Source organism: Bos javanicus, chromosome 13 (assembly GCF_032452875.1).
Source record: "Bos javanicus breed banteng chromosome 13, ARS-OSU_banteng_1.0, whole genome shotgun sequence".
In the NCBI taxonomy this organism is placed as follows: Eukaryota; Metazoa; Chordata; class Mammalia; order Artiodactyla; family Bovidae; genus Bos; species Bos javanicus.
In genome coordinates, this window is record NC_083880.1 from 54,849,673 (window position 1) to 54,862,642 (window position 12,970).

The 12,970-nt window shown below is 60.6% G+C and overlaps 1 protein-coding gene across 1 annotated transcript; it reads left to right on the forward strand.

Moving 5' to 3' along the window:
• Window positions 1–841: 841 nt before the first annotated feature.
• GATA5 (GATA binding protein 5) lies at window positions 842–10,848 on the forward strand. The gene is made up of 7 exons (XM_061436965.1): window positions 842–1,138; window positions 1,330–1,888; window positions 3,143–3,318; window positions 8,646–8,771; window positions 9,250–9,337; window positions 9,623–9,750; window positions 10,072–10,848. Exons 2-7 carry the CDS (start codon window positions 1,351–1,353, stop codon window positions 10,225–10,227), a joined length of 1,212 nt encoding a protein of 403 aa, XP_061292949.1. The 5' UTR covers window positions 842–1,138; window positions 1,330–1,350; the 3' UTR covers window positions 10,228–10,848.
• The last annotated feature ends 2,122 nt before the right edge of the window (window positions 10,849–12,970 follow it).

Below are 12,970 nucleotides of genomic sequence, written 5' to 3' on the forward strand. Positions count from 1 at the left end.
TGGATCATCAGTCAGCGAAGCTGCTCGGAGGCCACTTTCACCAGGGTGCTGGCACCTTCGGGGTCACCCAGGGAGTGCCAGGGGCCACTTCCAGACCCGAGTGGCCTCCCACCCTTCCTACATTTCTAGTGTCTTGAGGAGACTCTTTGAGAATTCCCCACACAGTGAAAGTACCCCCCCCCCAAGGGGTGGAGGCAAGGAGCTACGCAGGGACCTTGGGGAATGGAAGTGCCTCCAGACGGAGGTTGCCTGCCCGACCTGCGTCCCCAGCAGGGAATGAGAGGGGACAGTGGCCCTGCTTGGTCACTGAGGAAGCTGCTGGACTCCCGCGGGACTTCGCGGGTGCAGTGGCCATGGAACAGGATCTGAGTTCAGGGGAACGGAGCTGGGCTGGGCTGTCACTTTGGGAGCTGGATCCCTGCTAAAGGCCCCAGATCAAGGGCGCAATGAAGAGTCCACACCACCATATCCATGATCGCTGCACAGCCAGGGTCACAGACTCATCCACCGCAGCCCCAGACACTTAACCAGCCTTAGCGGCAGCCCGCCGTTAACATCCATTAAGAGGGAGGACTTCAAAAGCCCTAACACATTTAGAGAAGTCTCGGCGTCGGAGCTCCTCCGGGTCCGCGGCGCCGAGCACCTGGCTGGTTCGTGTGGCCCGCGTTGGCAAGGACTCAGCGCTGGCTGCCCCGTGCCGTGTGCGTCCGGTCGCCTTTCCCGCGGAGCCCCGAGCGCCGGGCCTGCTTCGGTCACGTGGCACCGAGGCCGCAGCCCTGGCTCTGACCCCGCGGGGAGGGAGGGGAGGGCCCCCGGGAGGGAAGGGGCGGCGCGGCGGGGGCGGGCCAGGTCCGGGCGGAGCTGTGCCGAGGGGCGGCGGAGGAGCCGGGATTCGCGAAACTGCAAGGACCCCGGCTTCCAGTCTGCAACCCGCCGCCCGCCGCCCGCCGCGCCCTCGCGCCTTCGGATCCTCACGACCAGCCGGCAAGTACCGCAGCCGGACCCGGCCACTCGCCCCTACCCAGCCGGGCTCCTTCTCCCAGAGCCCAAAGCCTGCGCCCTGCAGACCCCCCGGTTTCTCCTTCTCTGTGCCCACTGAGCCTACCTGTGAACCTCGGAAGACCCGGCTGTGAAAGAGGTGAGCTCCGCACTGTGGCTGCGCCCGGATGCCCCACGGGCCGCTAGAGCCGCCCCTGCCCCCTGCCATCCTGTCCCCGCGGGTTCCCGCCCCAGGAACCTCCAAGCTGGGGATCCAGAAGCGCGGCCCGAGCGACAGCACCTGTGGGGCACAGTAGCCGTGACCTGGACGCCTGTCCCTCTCGTCTACAGGTCAAGGCCGCTCCAGGGAAGATGTACCAGAGCCTGGCGCTGGCCCCGAGCCCCGGTCAGACCGCCTACGCGGACTCGGGCGCCTTTTTGCACACGCCAGGCGCCGGCTCCCCGGTGTTTGTGCCGCCCGCGCGGGTCCCCTCCATGCTGCCCTACCTGCCGGCGTGCGAACCGGGCCCGCAGGCTCCCGCAATCACTGCGCACCCCGGCTGGGCGCAGGCAGCCGCGGCAGACTCGTCAGCGTTTGGCTCCGGCAGCCCCCACGCACCGGCCGCTCCGCCGCCCGGGACCACGGCCTTCCCCTTTGCGCACAGTTCCCCGGGGCCCGGAGGTGGCACAGGGACCCGGGACAACGGCGCCTTTCAGGGCGCGATGCTGGCTCGGGAGCAGTACCCAGCAGCGCTCGGGAGGCCCGTGAGCTCCTCGTACCCCACAGCCTACCCCGCCTACATGAGCGCCGAAGTGGCCCCGTCCTGGACTTCCGGACCCCTGGACGGCAGCGTCCTGCACAGCTTACAGGGCCTCCCGGCTGGCCTCCCTGGCCGCAGAGCCCCGTTCGGTGAGTGCGGGACTGGGAACTGGCTCCACTGACCAGGGTCCTGGGCGCTGGCGGTACTGGCATGTGCAAACCCGCACCCTGCGAAATGCCCCCCTGTCCAGAGTCAGGGCTTTCTCTGCCAGGTGGGACACCAGCCTGGGGCAGGCCCAGACCCCGGGGGACATGTAAGCCTGAGTGGAACCCGGCGGCTGGCACCTCACCCACACCAAGATGAAAACCGGGTCTTGAGATCCTTCATACACATATTTGTGTTTTCACTTTTCGTTCATCCAAACCCAGTATTCTGGGATCATACCATTTTACAGCCTATGTCTTAAACGGTTTTTATGAAAAGTTTGGGAAATGGCTTTTTTTTTTAAAGCTCAAAATTCTCGTTTATTTAAGTAAACCACCACATTCGTCTCTGTTTTAAAATGTTTACATATTCTAATTTGAGACCCAGTCCCAGTCCCTCTCTGGGATCTAAATTTGAGTGATCGGATTCCAGACCTGTAAAGCTGAGATTTGCTCCCCACCCCACTTCTGAGTAGTGGGCGCCACGGACACTTTCTCACCCCCACTCCCCCAAAACCAAGGGCCATTCCTTTTTTGTGCTGCTCCGGTCTTTTAGCCTACACTCCTCAGCTCCTCGGCAGCAGCGGCGCAGGAAGCGGGATCCACTTGACCTGGCCGCCTAGGCGCCCCACGCCTGGCGCCCACCCCCGGCCAGGCGATGATTGATCCCCGCCCCGCCCCCACCCGATCCTGCCGCCCAAGTGTCGCCAGCGCCCGGCCGGGTCTGGAGGGGCCTGGAGGCCGCGCCGCTGTGGCCGTGTGTGCTGCTCAAGTGGGAGGACCGTGCCGAGACCACGAAAGCTGACAGTGAAGGCGCCACGGTCCCTGTAGGATCCCGCGATCCCTGACTGCCCCTCCGATCGACCCTCGAGGGTCTTCTGCCAGTGTAGACGCTCCTGCCTCCCCAGTGGTCAAAATTAGCGATGCTGGACCCCGTTCTGAGTAGGGCAGTTAGTTCCCTGTTGCCCTACCCAGGGTTGCGTTTATTAACTCTCCCCCGACCTTATAAAGCAGCCCTGACGAGTGACTAAAATCTGGAACAAACATCGCTGTGTGTGAATTTAAACTTAAAAAGAAAGTTAGACAAATTAAATTAGCAAAATAAAGGCACAAAGGGAAAGGAGAGGAAAAGGTGGTGCGAACGCGGCTCCCAGGAAGGGCCCAAGCCTCGTCCAGCGGCCGCCTGCCTTGCTCCCACAGCGGCTGAGCTCCTGGAGGAGTTCCCGGGCGAGGGGCGCGAGTGCGTCAACTGCGGGGCCCTGTCCACGCCGCTGTGGCGCCGCGACGGCACCGGCCACTACCTGTGCAACGCCTGCGGCCTCTACCACAAGATGAACGGTGTCAACCGGCCCCTCGTGCGGCCGCAGAAGCGCCTGGTGAGTGCGGGTGGCCGGGCTGGTCTTCCTCAATCACAGCCTGGGAGCCAGTGGAGCTCTGGGAGCGGGAGGGGAGACTCGGGCAGGATGACAGCACCTGGCCCACTGCCACGGGCCCCCCTGCGCTGGGGGCCACTCCCCCAGAGGGTCTGCGGGGTCTCCCCCAAGGGGCTGGGCTTCCCTGAGCTCGACACTGAACCTCCTGGGCCGGGATCACTGTGTGCCGGCTGGGGACTCAGCCGTGTGACTCTGGGGACTTTGGGCTGCCAGGTGGTGGGGCGGTGGAGAGGCAAGGTGACCTGGCCCCCAGGTGGGACTGGAGGGAAAAGTGGCTGCTGGATGCTGGCTTTGTGGGCTGACAGTGACTCTTACAGGGGACAGACACTGGGACCGCTGCCTCTGATACTGCAGGGATGGGTCCATACCAGGTGTATGGTTGTTCGCTAGGCAAAACTCATTTTCACTTTTGCTTCTCTCTGCTGTACAGCTGGTAGGCGAGTAGGGGACTGGGCTCCCGAGTTTTACCCGCAGCAGGGCAGAGTCTCCAGAAGCTGTGTAAAGGTTTCAAGTTGCTTTGTTCTCTGCCGTTTCACAGGCAAACTTTGATGGTCGAGTAATTCCGTCAGTAATTCCATCTGTCCAAAGTCGGGGGGCCGCAGGGGCTTCTTCCCAGGTCCGGGCTAAGGCTTGTGGGAGCCCTACAGGTGGCTTGTTCTGGTGTCAGGCCCTGGAGTATGGAAGGGCTTTCCATGGCAGATGCTGTGGGATGGTCATGCCACAGCTGCAGGGCGGTCAGTCACAGGCCTTTACTGGAAATGTGAAGCCCCAGCTGTGGCAGCACCGGGGCTGGACGCTCTGAGGCCCCAAAATGGGTGGTCAGGGAGCAGGACTGAGGCGCTCAGCAACTTGAGGGCAGCTGCTGTTTCTCTTCCTCTGGTCTGGCCTGGATTCGGAGGCTCCATGGGTCCCCCACCTCTCTGCACCCGTGTGGTGCCGCTTGCAGAGAGGGTCACCCTCGGAGTTCACAGCACCCCCACTGTTGTTTCTGCCTGTTTTCATGCCCACAGCCCAGACAGTCTCTACTGCCGCCTCCAGGAAGGGGAAACTAAGGCCAAGGGAGAGGGTCCTAGGGGGCTGTGACAGGCTGGCTCCCTCCTCTGATTCCCTGTACTCTTCTGGGGCCAGCCCTGAACCGGATGCCAAGTACACAGGAGAAGTGGGCCATCCTCTCCACCTCTTCCCTTGCAGGGCTCACCTCCCTGCAGAAAATTCCTAACTTGGGGGTGGGCAGGCAGAGGCCACCATCTGCACGCTGAGGCATCTACCTTCACAACAGCCAGGTGACCACCAGGGGCTTCCCTGGACTTGCAGCCGGCTAGCGGCAACCCCAGGCTCAGACCAGGACTGTGGCCTCGAGCTCCCACAATGCCCCACTCACGCTGAGCCTCCTAACCCTGCCCTGAGTCTTCTTGTCTAGCCCCCTGCGAGCTGAATTTGGGAACTGCCCATTACCTGCTGGAAAGGGAAATTGGACAGCCGTGGCCAGCGCCATGGGTGGGATAAGGACAAACAGGTGCTTGGCCTGGTGAAGCCTCAGTTTCCAAGTCTGGGGACATGAAATAATTAGCTTTGGGGTACCATCTATGGTGGGGGAATCCCTGCACGTCTGCTTGTCTCCCTGAGGCCTCAGGGCCTGGAAGGTGGGCAGCCTGCTTGCCCTGACTCCAGGCCCACATGGACCTGAATGTAAAGCATGGCCAGGAAGTGTTTGCCGAGCGGTGCTGAGGTTCGGGGCATCCTCATGGCCCCACTACTCCCCGTATCTCCCTGAGCAGGCTCCTGGGGGGCTCTTCTCACTGGCTGCAGGGTGCCTACCTGTCCCTCAGGGTGGCCCCACCGCTCACCGGGTGGCCGGTCCTTGCAGAGCTAGGCTCCATGTGAAAACCCCAAGATTCTCAGAGTCCTGAGGCCAGAGCCCAGCCCATGTGCTTCTGGCCAAGGAGGTGCTGGGCTGGTCACCCCAGCCTTGCCCCCACTCTGGGGTCTCACTCTCCCTGGAGTGTGAGCAGAAGTGATGGCCCAGGAGGGCCCTCTCCAGGAAGAGCTGGTCCCACCCTCCTTTAAATAATTCCAAACGTCCTAGAAGCTTGTCACCAAGAATACAGGAATGTGATGATGACAAATGTGCGTCGCCCCCTCCTAGCAGGAGCCCCTGGCTGTTCTACCCTTTGCCTCCTGTGTGTATCCTGGGCCGCAGGGTGGGGCTTACACCTTTGACCCAAGGCTTCGGTCAGTGAAGACGAGTAGAGGGGGTTGTTGCAGTGGCTCTGCTGATGTGTGCCTGTGGCCAGGGTCTCTGTGAGTGCCCCTCGGCCTGGCCTGACCCCTGAACATCGGAGCCCAGAAGCCAGACTCTGAGGACAGCAGGCCTGTGAGCCTAAGGCTGGTTCTGGCCCAGCTCCAGGACGTGGCTGTGCCACGGACAGCCCAGCTTCCTTGGAACACTCACCAGCTCCGGGTGAGCCTTCCTGCACAGCAAACCTGGCACATGCTGCCCCAAGTGCGGGGACGGGGATCCCACGTCCATCAGGCTAAGTGTCCCCAGGTCTCCCCACCAAGAGCACGCGGAGGACCTGTTTGAAATGGCCGCGTCTTTGCTGCTCTACCACCTGCAGCCTTTACTTTCCCAACACCCTCTCCAGAGCCCCCCCTCCCTTCCAGCCCCCCACCTGGCTCCAGCTGCCTCCTACCCTCATTCCTCTGGATGCCTAGATCCTTGTGGAACCTGGCACTCAGGCCAGCTCTGCCCCTGGCTTTGAAGTTCCACTTCTTTTGAAAAGAACCGACTGAAAGAGAAAAAGAAAACGCAGCCTGGAGAGGCCCAGCGATTAGGGGACCCTGAGAGTGGCCAGGCCTGGCCGCCTGGCCTGGCCGTGAGCGCGGAAGGACAGAGGGAGGCTCCGGGTGTCCGCAGATGGCCCCGGGGCTGTGGCCATGGGGTTTGATCAGCCGAGGGAGGAGGTTCTGTCCACCCTGGGACCACCCCTGCGCCCTGGCCACTCGTCTGAGCTTCAGTTCCCCACCCCCCATAAGACGCCGGCACCGAGGGAATGGAAAAAGATAAATCAGCAAGCGCTTTGGAGAATTCTGTCAAGGTCATTCTTTTTACCCATTTTCTTGATTTTAGTCTGATTTCCAGTTTATGGATTTTAATCTAAGGTCACTGGAGAAATGTTCAAACGTGACTTTTGGGTTTCACTGCACCCTCGGGGTCCAGGCATTGGGTTCACACGACCTGAGGCTGTGTCCTGTGTACACTCGGTCCACCGAGGAAGTTTCTACCCACCACCATGTGAGGTGGTGTGCGTAGTTCTGCTGCTTCCTAGATGTGTGGGCGACTCTGGGGGACACGTGGGGGCGCGTGTGTCTGCAGTGGTGCCCACGTGTGTGCAGCTGTGTGGTGTGCTGTTGAAAACAGTGCTGGCACAAAGGCCTTGCGTGGGTCTCTTTACGCCCTTGCAATAGTGTTCCTATAGGAAGGATTTTAGCAGGAAGTGGCCAGGCAGCCCAGGAGACAGCACTCCTGTGACTCCTGAGTTTCAGTGATGCTAACTTTTTTTTTTTTTTTTTTTGGAATGTGGGATGGCAGTGTGAACTCTAAGGGGGAAAAAATTGGTAAGAGCCCCTGAGGGTCCCAGCTGGTTTGGAGGCGAGGGGCCTCAAGCCATGGTCCTCCTGGTCTGAAGGCACAGCAGGAGTAAGGGACCATGATGTAGCCCGGGAAGGTGGGTCAGGGTGACCAGACTGATTACTAAATGCACGGTTAGGTGTGAATTTCACACAAGCAACAAATAGCATTTTAAATGTGTCCCAAATATTGCATAGAGCGTACTTACAGAAAATATTTACTGTTTATCTGAAATTCAATTCTAACTGGGCATCCTGTTTGCGTGTTTGTTCAATCTAGGAACCTTGGGGAAGTCCCAAGACCTCCTCCCACCTTAAGAAGATGAATGAACTGGGGGCTCAGGAGATTCTGGACCGGGGCAGGCAGCAGGGATGGGAGGAGAAGCTGCCTCATGTGGGACAGTGGGCTCTGGGGGGGTGGCACGCCTCCATGTGGGCATAGCTCCCTGCAGCCGAGAGGCAGATGGAAGGGAGGAAAGGGTGCAGGGAGGAGGGAGACTAGAGTAGTGTCCAGTAAAAGCAGCTGCTCTCTAGACAAGGTCAGGATGTGGTTGCCAGCTCTCCAGGGTGGTGTCAGTCTGGGGGCCACTTGACTGGGGGGCTGGGGTTCCTGTTCAGGGCCGTGTCCCACCATCTGCCCCAGGGCTGTGGCCACCACTGCCCTTCCACTTCTGCTGGGCCTGGGCCAGCCACCAGCTCTCTGCACTCCAACCAGGGCGCAGGTCCACCCCTAGGCCCCTGGGGAGACCACTGGTGATGCCTGCCAGGCTGGACGTCAGGCCCCACACAGCTGTGGCCTGGAGGCTGCCGGCCAGAGGGTGGGGTCTCCCCAGCCAGGCCAGGAGCTCCCGCCCTGCCTTCCCTCTGGAGCCTCCTAGGCCTCATCCCTTCCCTGTCTTGTGGCCCTTGTTCCCCAGATCCCATGGCAGAGTCCTGCCCTGGAGATCAGAGGCCAGGCCTCAGACTAAACAGAGCAGATTCCCTGGGGCCTCTGACAGCTGCCCAACCTGGGGAGGGAGGAGAGGAGGCTTTTCCAGGTCTGCGTTTTCTTAGAAATGATTGGTGGGGGGTCTCCAGACAGGCCCCACTCTCCCTCCTGGGCCAGTGAGCAGCAAGGGCAGGTGTGGACACCCACTGCCCACTGTCCGGTGCAAGCAGTTAAGCTGAGCATGCGCTCAGAGCCCCAAGTCTTCGGAGGCAGGCCCCCTGAATGTTCAGTCTGGGGCCTGACCCGAGGGGGCCCTGTGGCCCCTAGGGGTGCTGTTTCACCACAGAAATACAGAGTGAAGGCCCAGCGTTGGTTAAAAAGAGGCCACAATGGAAACCCAGCACCCTGTATGTCCTGCACTCCTCATAAGATCCTGACCCCACAGTGGACCTAGGCAGGTCTGCTGTCACCCCAATTTTATTGATAGGCAAGCTGAGGCCCAGAAGGGTGAAGTGATCTGTCCCAGGGCTCCTGGGAGCTAGGTCAAAGCTCCTGCCCACAAGGAATCCTGGCTCGCCTCAGGACCTTAGCACCCAAAGGCCTCTCACCCAGCCCCTTGCATTCCCAACCCCATAGCTGGTCAGCCCTGAGCCCAGTGTCCATCCTCCCACTCGGCTGCACCTGCCACACTCACCCAACCTCCCATCCACAGTCCTCCTCCCGCCGGGCCGGCCTCTGCTGCACCAACTGCCACACCACCACCACCACCCTCTGGCGGCGCAATGTGGACGGCGAGCCAGTGTGCAACGCCTGCGGGCTCTACATGAAGCTGCACGGGGTGAGCAGGGCCAGGGGCTGCCGGCGCAAGTGGGCCCCCTGGCCTGAGATGGGGCTGAGGAACCGGGCAGGGTGTTGATCAGGCAGGACCTGGGCTGAGTGGATACACACCTGTACACATGTGGCCCCACTGCCCATACCATGCACACACGTTACTGTTAGATTGATGGTACAGACAGGCTCTCAGAAACCATAGCTTCACTGCAGCTTCCCTGCAGCCATTCAGCTAGGACAGAGGCTAGACACCTCCAGGGCTCTTCTGGACCCCCGCAGCCCCCAGTCCTGGGAGGCTGGGGTTGGACAGGCTTCGCCCCGCCCTGCCTGGAGGAAAGCACTGAGCCTGGGGCATAGCAACTCCCCAAACAGGGCTGCAGCAGTGACTGGCTCTGCAGGGCTGAGATCTGGGCAGATGGCCGTGCAAGAGGCCACGGGGGTGACCGCAGACAGTGACTAGCCATCCACCACTGCCACCCTGCCAGGTACCGCGGCCCCTGGCGATGAAGAAAGAGAGCATCCAGACACGAAAACGGAAGCCGAAGAACATTGCCAAGACCAAGGGCTCCTCAGGTGCGGGGTCCAGGGCTGGGGGAGGCCTCCCATGGGGCCCACGTTTTCCTGTGGAATCACTCTGGGTGCCTCACATTCCACCAGTAGAGATTCACATGTTTGGTGCAAGCATCATCTTCCTGAAGTACAAGTCCCTGCCACTGCCCTGGCTGGGAAAGGGGCTGGGGTGGCCTGAGTTCATGGCGTGGGGCAGGGGCTCTGGTGGAGGAGGCCACCCCCACCCCCACCCCATGTTACCAAATCTACAGTGTCTATAAATGCCCCATCTTCCCCCACCCCCGCCAGGGTCTTCAGGGCACACCACAGCCTCCCCACAAGCCTCTGTCCCTGACCCAGAGGTTTCAGCAGCCACTTTGAAGCCCGAGCCCAGCCTGGCATCCCCTTCATGCCCTGGGCCCAGTGTCACCTCCCAGGTAAGGAGGACGGGGTGGGTGGGGTGCACAGAGCTGGTTCCCAGGCATTTCCAGGAGGAACCCTGGCATCTCGGCCAGGTCAGAGCCCCCACGGTCCCCTCCTAGAAACTTGGGGCTGGACACACAGCTGGCCGATGGAGCCGGGGGGTGCCCTGTGGCCGACGCTGACTGAGAGCCCTTCCGAGGTTATCACATCATTCCTCACAAGGAGTACCCACACCATTCCAGGAGCTGAGGAAGCCCTCCTGTCAAAGGGCTCCCACTCTCAGGTGGGCCAGCCAGCTGTTCCCAAGGCTCACATATGGCCCGTCCTCCCTGCAGGGCTCTGCACAGGTGGATGACCCCCTGGCCCCCAGCCACTTGGAGTTCAAGTTCGAGCCTGAGGACTTTGCTTTGCCTTCTGCAGCCCTGGGCCAGCAGGCTGGCCTTGGTGGGGCCCTGCGCCAGGAGGCCTGGTGTGCACTTGCCTTAGCCTAGGTACCTGGGCACCCCATGGACCCACCTCGCTGCCTCTTTACTCCAACACAAAAAGAGACTTCCAGGCCTGCTGCCAGAAGAGACTGGAGCCAGCTGGACCTGGAGGTGCTGGGTGTCCCTCAGAGTGGCAGCAGCAGCCTTCTGTGTAGATGGGAGGAGGGCTCAAGCCCCCTCCCTGGGCAGCAAGGAACCTTCAAGTGGTGTGCAAGGCTCTGGCTGACCCAGAGCTCCCAGCCCCCACTTGAATTCTGTCGTCAACGCTTGTCATCATCATGTTTACAGGTGGTAGCAGCAGGACAAAACCCACCTTCCTGCTGTAAAACCAAGATCACAGGTGACAAAACTGAGGCCAGGCAGCAGCGGGGGATGAGGGGGCCGCCAGACACGGGGCTTCCCCGGCCTCCCTCAGGCTGCCCACTCCCCATGTTTGATGGATAGAGACACGGCATGGAGACCTTGCCCCTCCTTGGACCATTGGACAGCCAGGGACAGATGGGCAGGTTGGGCACTACCAGGACACCACCCAAGGGGCCGATCACATTGTAATCATCGTGGACCCGTATTTATTTGTATGGTTTTCCCCAGACGGGGCAGTAAAGAGCCTTCCTTGTTCTGACTGAATCTGTGGCTATATTGTGACCATTTCGTACGTCAAGGTGCCTGGGACCCCCATTCTGACCCATAGGGGCACTCTCAGGGCTGATGGTGGGGTGACCACAGGTCCTGGCTCATCTGGGTCTGTCCCAGCAGCATCACCAATAACACCCCCTTTCACTTACAAAGCCATCCCCCACCCTAAGGCTGGATGACAAATTAGCTGTTGTGATGGGTAGAGGCACCTCTGCCCAAGGAGCTGACAATGGCTCACAGCCTGACGCCAGAGGCAGCAGAGAGTGGGGCCCCCTGCAGAAGGGCCACTCCATCTCTCCCATCCTGCAGCTGCCCTTCACCAGCAAGACTTTCTGATTTTTCCACGGAAGCCAGAAACTGGGCTTTCTTTTTTATAACGTAAAATCTTCCAACTGAAAGCTTTTGCCTCCAACTCCCAATTTAATTCTGAAATCTTAAGTTTTGTAAACCATCTAGAACAGCCACTGTTGCACCATCCTATGTAAAAACGTCTCCTTCATATTTAAGAACACTCATCCTTCCTGAACGTGTCCCTTCATCCTGAGTCTGTACCCCAAGATTCAACCAGCTGCGCCTCCATGTGACCTTGTCTTTTTTTTTTTTTTTAAAGACAAACGACACCATCAGAAAACATGTAACATAGAAACTTGATTTTGCTCTCCTCTCCCCATCACCAGTGGGTTCCGGGCCTCACCCCTGCCTGCCGGGATCCATTCAGGTCGTTTCTCCTTCCAGAAACATGTCACCAGGGACCAGGCTGCGGGACCTCACTGGCCATCCTGGGTCGTGCCAGGGGCTCCTAAGGACTTGACGAGGCCCCTGAACACCGGGCGCCTTTGAGGTTGCCACCAGCACAAGGGTGGGACACTGGGTGGAGCAGCCCAGGGACCGCACTTTGAGAAGTCACCACTTGGAGGTCAGGCAGACTCCAGTGGAGTCCCTGTCCCTATCCTGGCCTGGGGCTCTAGGGGAGGGGGAGGGGCAGCAAACGTCCCCCTGCAGAGGGAAGGAGTGATGCGGAAGGAGGAGGCGGCGGGGAGTACCCGGTGAGGACCGTGTGGCAGTGCCTCCACTTCAGTGGTCGTGGTGGGAGCGGCTCTCCTCCAGTGAGCACCACACCCTGTGTGGACCAGCGAGTCTCCGAGTCCTCCCTCCGAAGGGGAGGCGCCGGTCCCTTTCTCCTCCACGAGAGACAAGCACCTGAGAAGTGGCAGGCGGCTCCCAGAGGACACAGGGCGCGGGGACCCTGCAGGGCAGGGCGCTGAGCAAGCTGAGCAGCCTTCCTGGAGGTGCCTGCAGCTCAGTGAGCAGAGCGCGAGAGGGAGGAGGGGGCTGAACGCCCCACCCAGGAAGAGAGGTCCTGAGAAGGAGTGTTTGGCAAAGAGGAAGGAAGAGGCCATCTCTTCCTCTTTTTCATCATTTTTAAGGACGAGCCTGGGATGGGGGAGACTGAGCCCCCACCTCTGGACGTGAGGAGCTTCAGGGAAGAGCATCTCAGTTTAAGCCTTTCTCCCCAGCCTCTCTTCAGGACCCGGAAGCTGTCAGGACCACAGCCTGAATATAGCCGCCTGGCACCCCACTTCCTGCAGCCCTTCCTCCCGCCTGCCGGCCCCGCGGCTCTGCCTGGCCGGCCATAAACAACCGGATGAGCCGAGGAGGCTGGCAGGCGTGGGCAGCGCCAGGCCGCTTATCAGACGACAGGACGGAAAGAAAGGCCACTTCATCTGTGCTCCCTGCCGCCCGCACCTCATTTCCCACGTCTTTCAAACTAGAGCAGCATCCAGGGAGCCTGGGTGGAGGGGGCCACAGCTCCTCCAGCCAGGGAAGCTCCCTCCATCCATGGGAAATGTCCACTGAGCCCTGCTGCGCTCTGTCCTGGGTACCTGGGGAAGGGAGATCAGACTGGGTGGGAAAGCTGGAAAACTGGGGGCATGGCATAGAAACAGGGAGACCCAGGGGCACTGTGCTTTTTGATCCAGAAAAAGCATTTTCAGAGCACCCTTCTCCCCACTTAAAGCTCTTAACCTGTTGCCTCACTCGAGACGCAGAACAGAGAGGCTGACAGCATCCCAGGGCAGTGTGGAAGCAGAGCAGCTCCTCCCCTCAGCCTGGA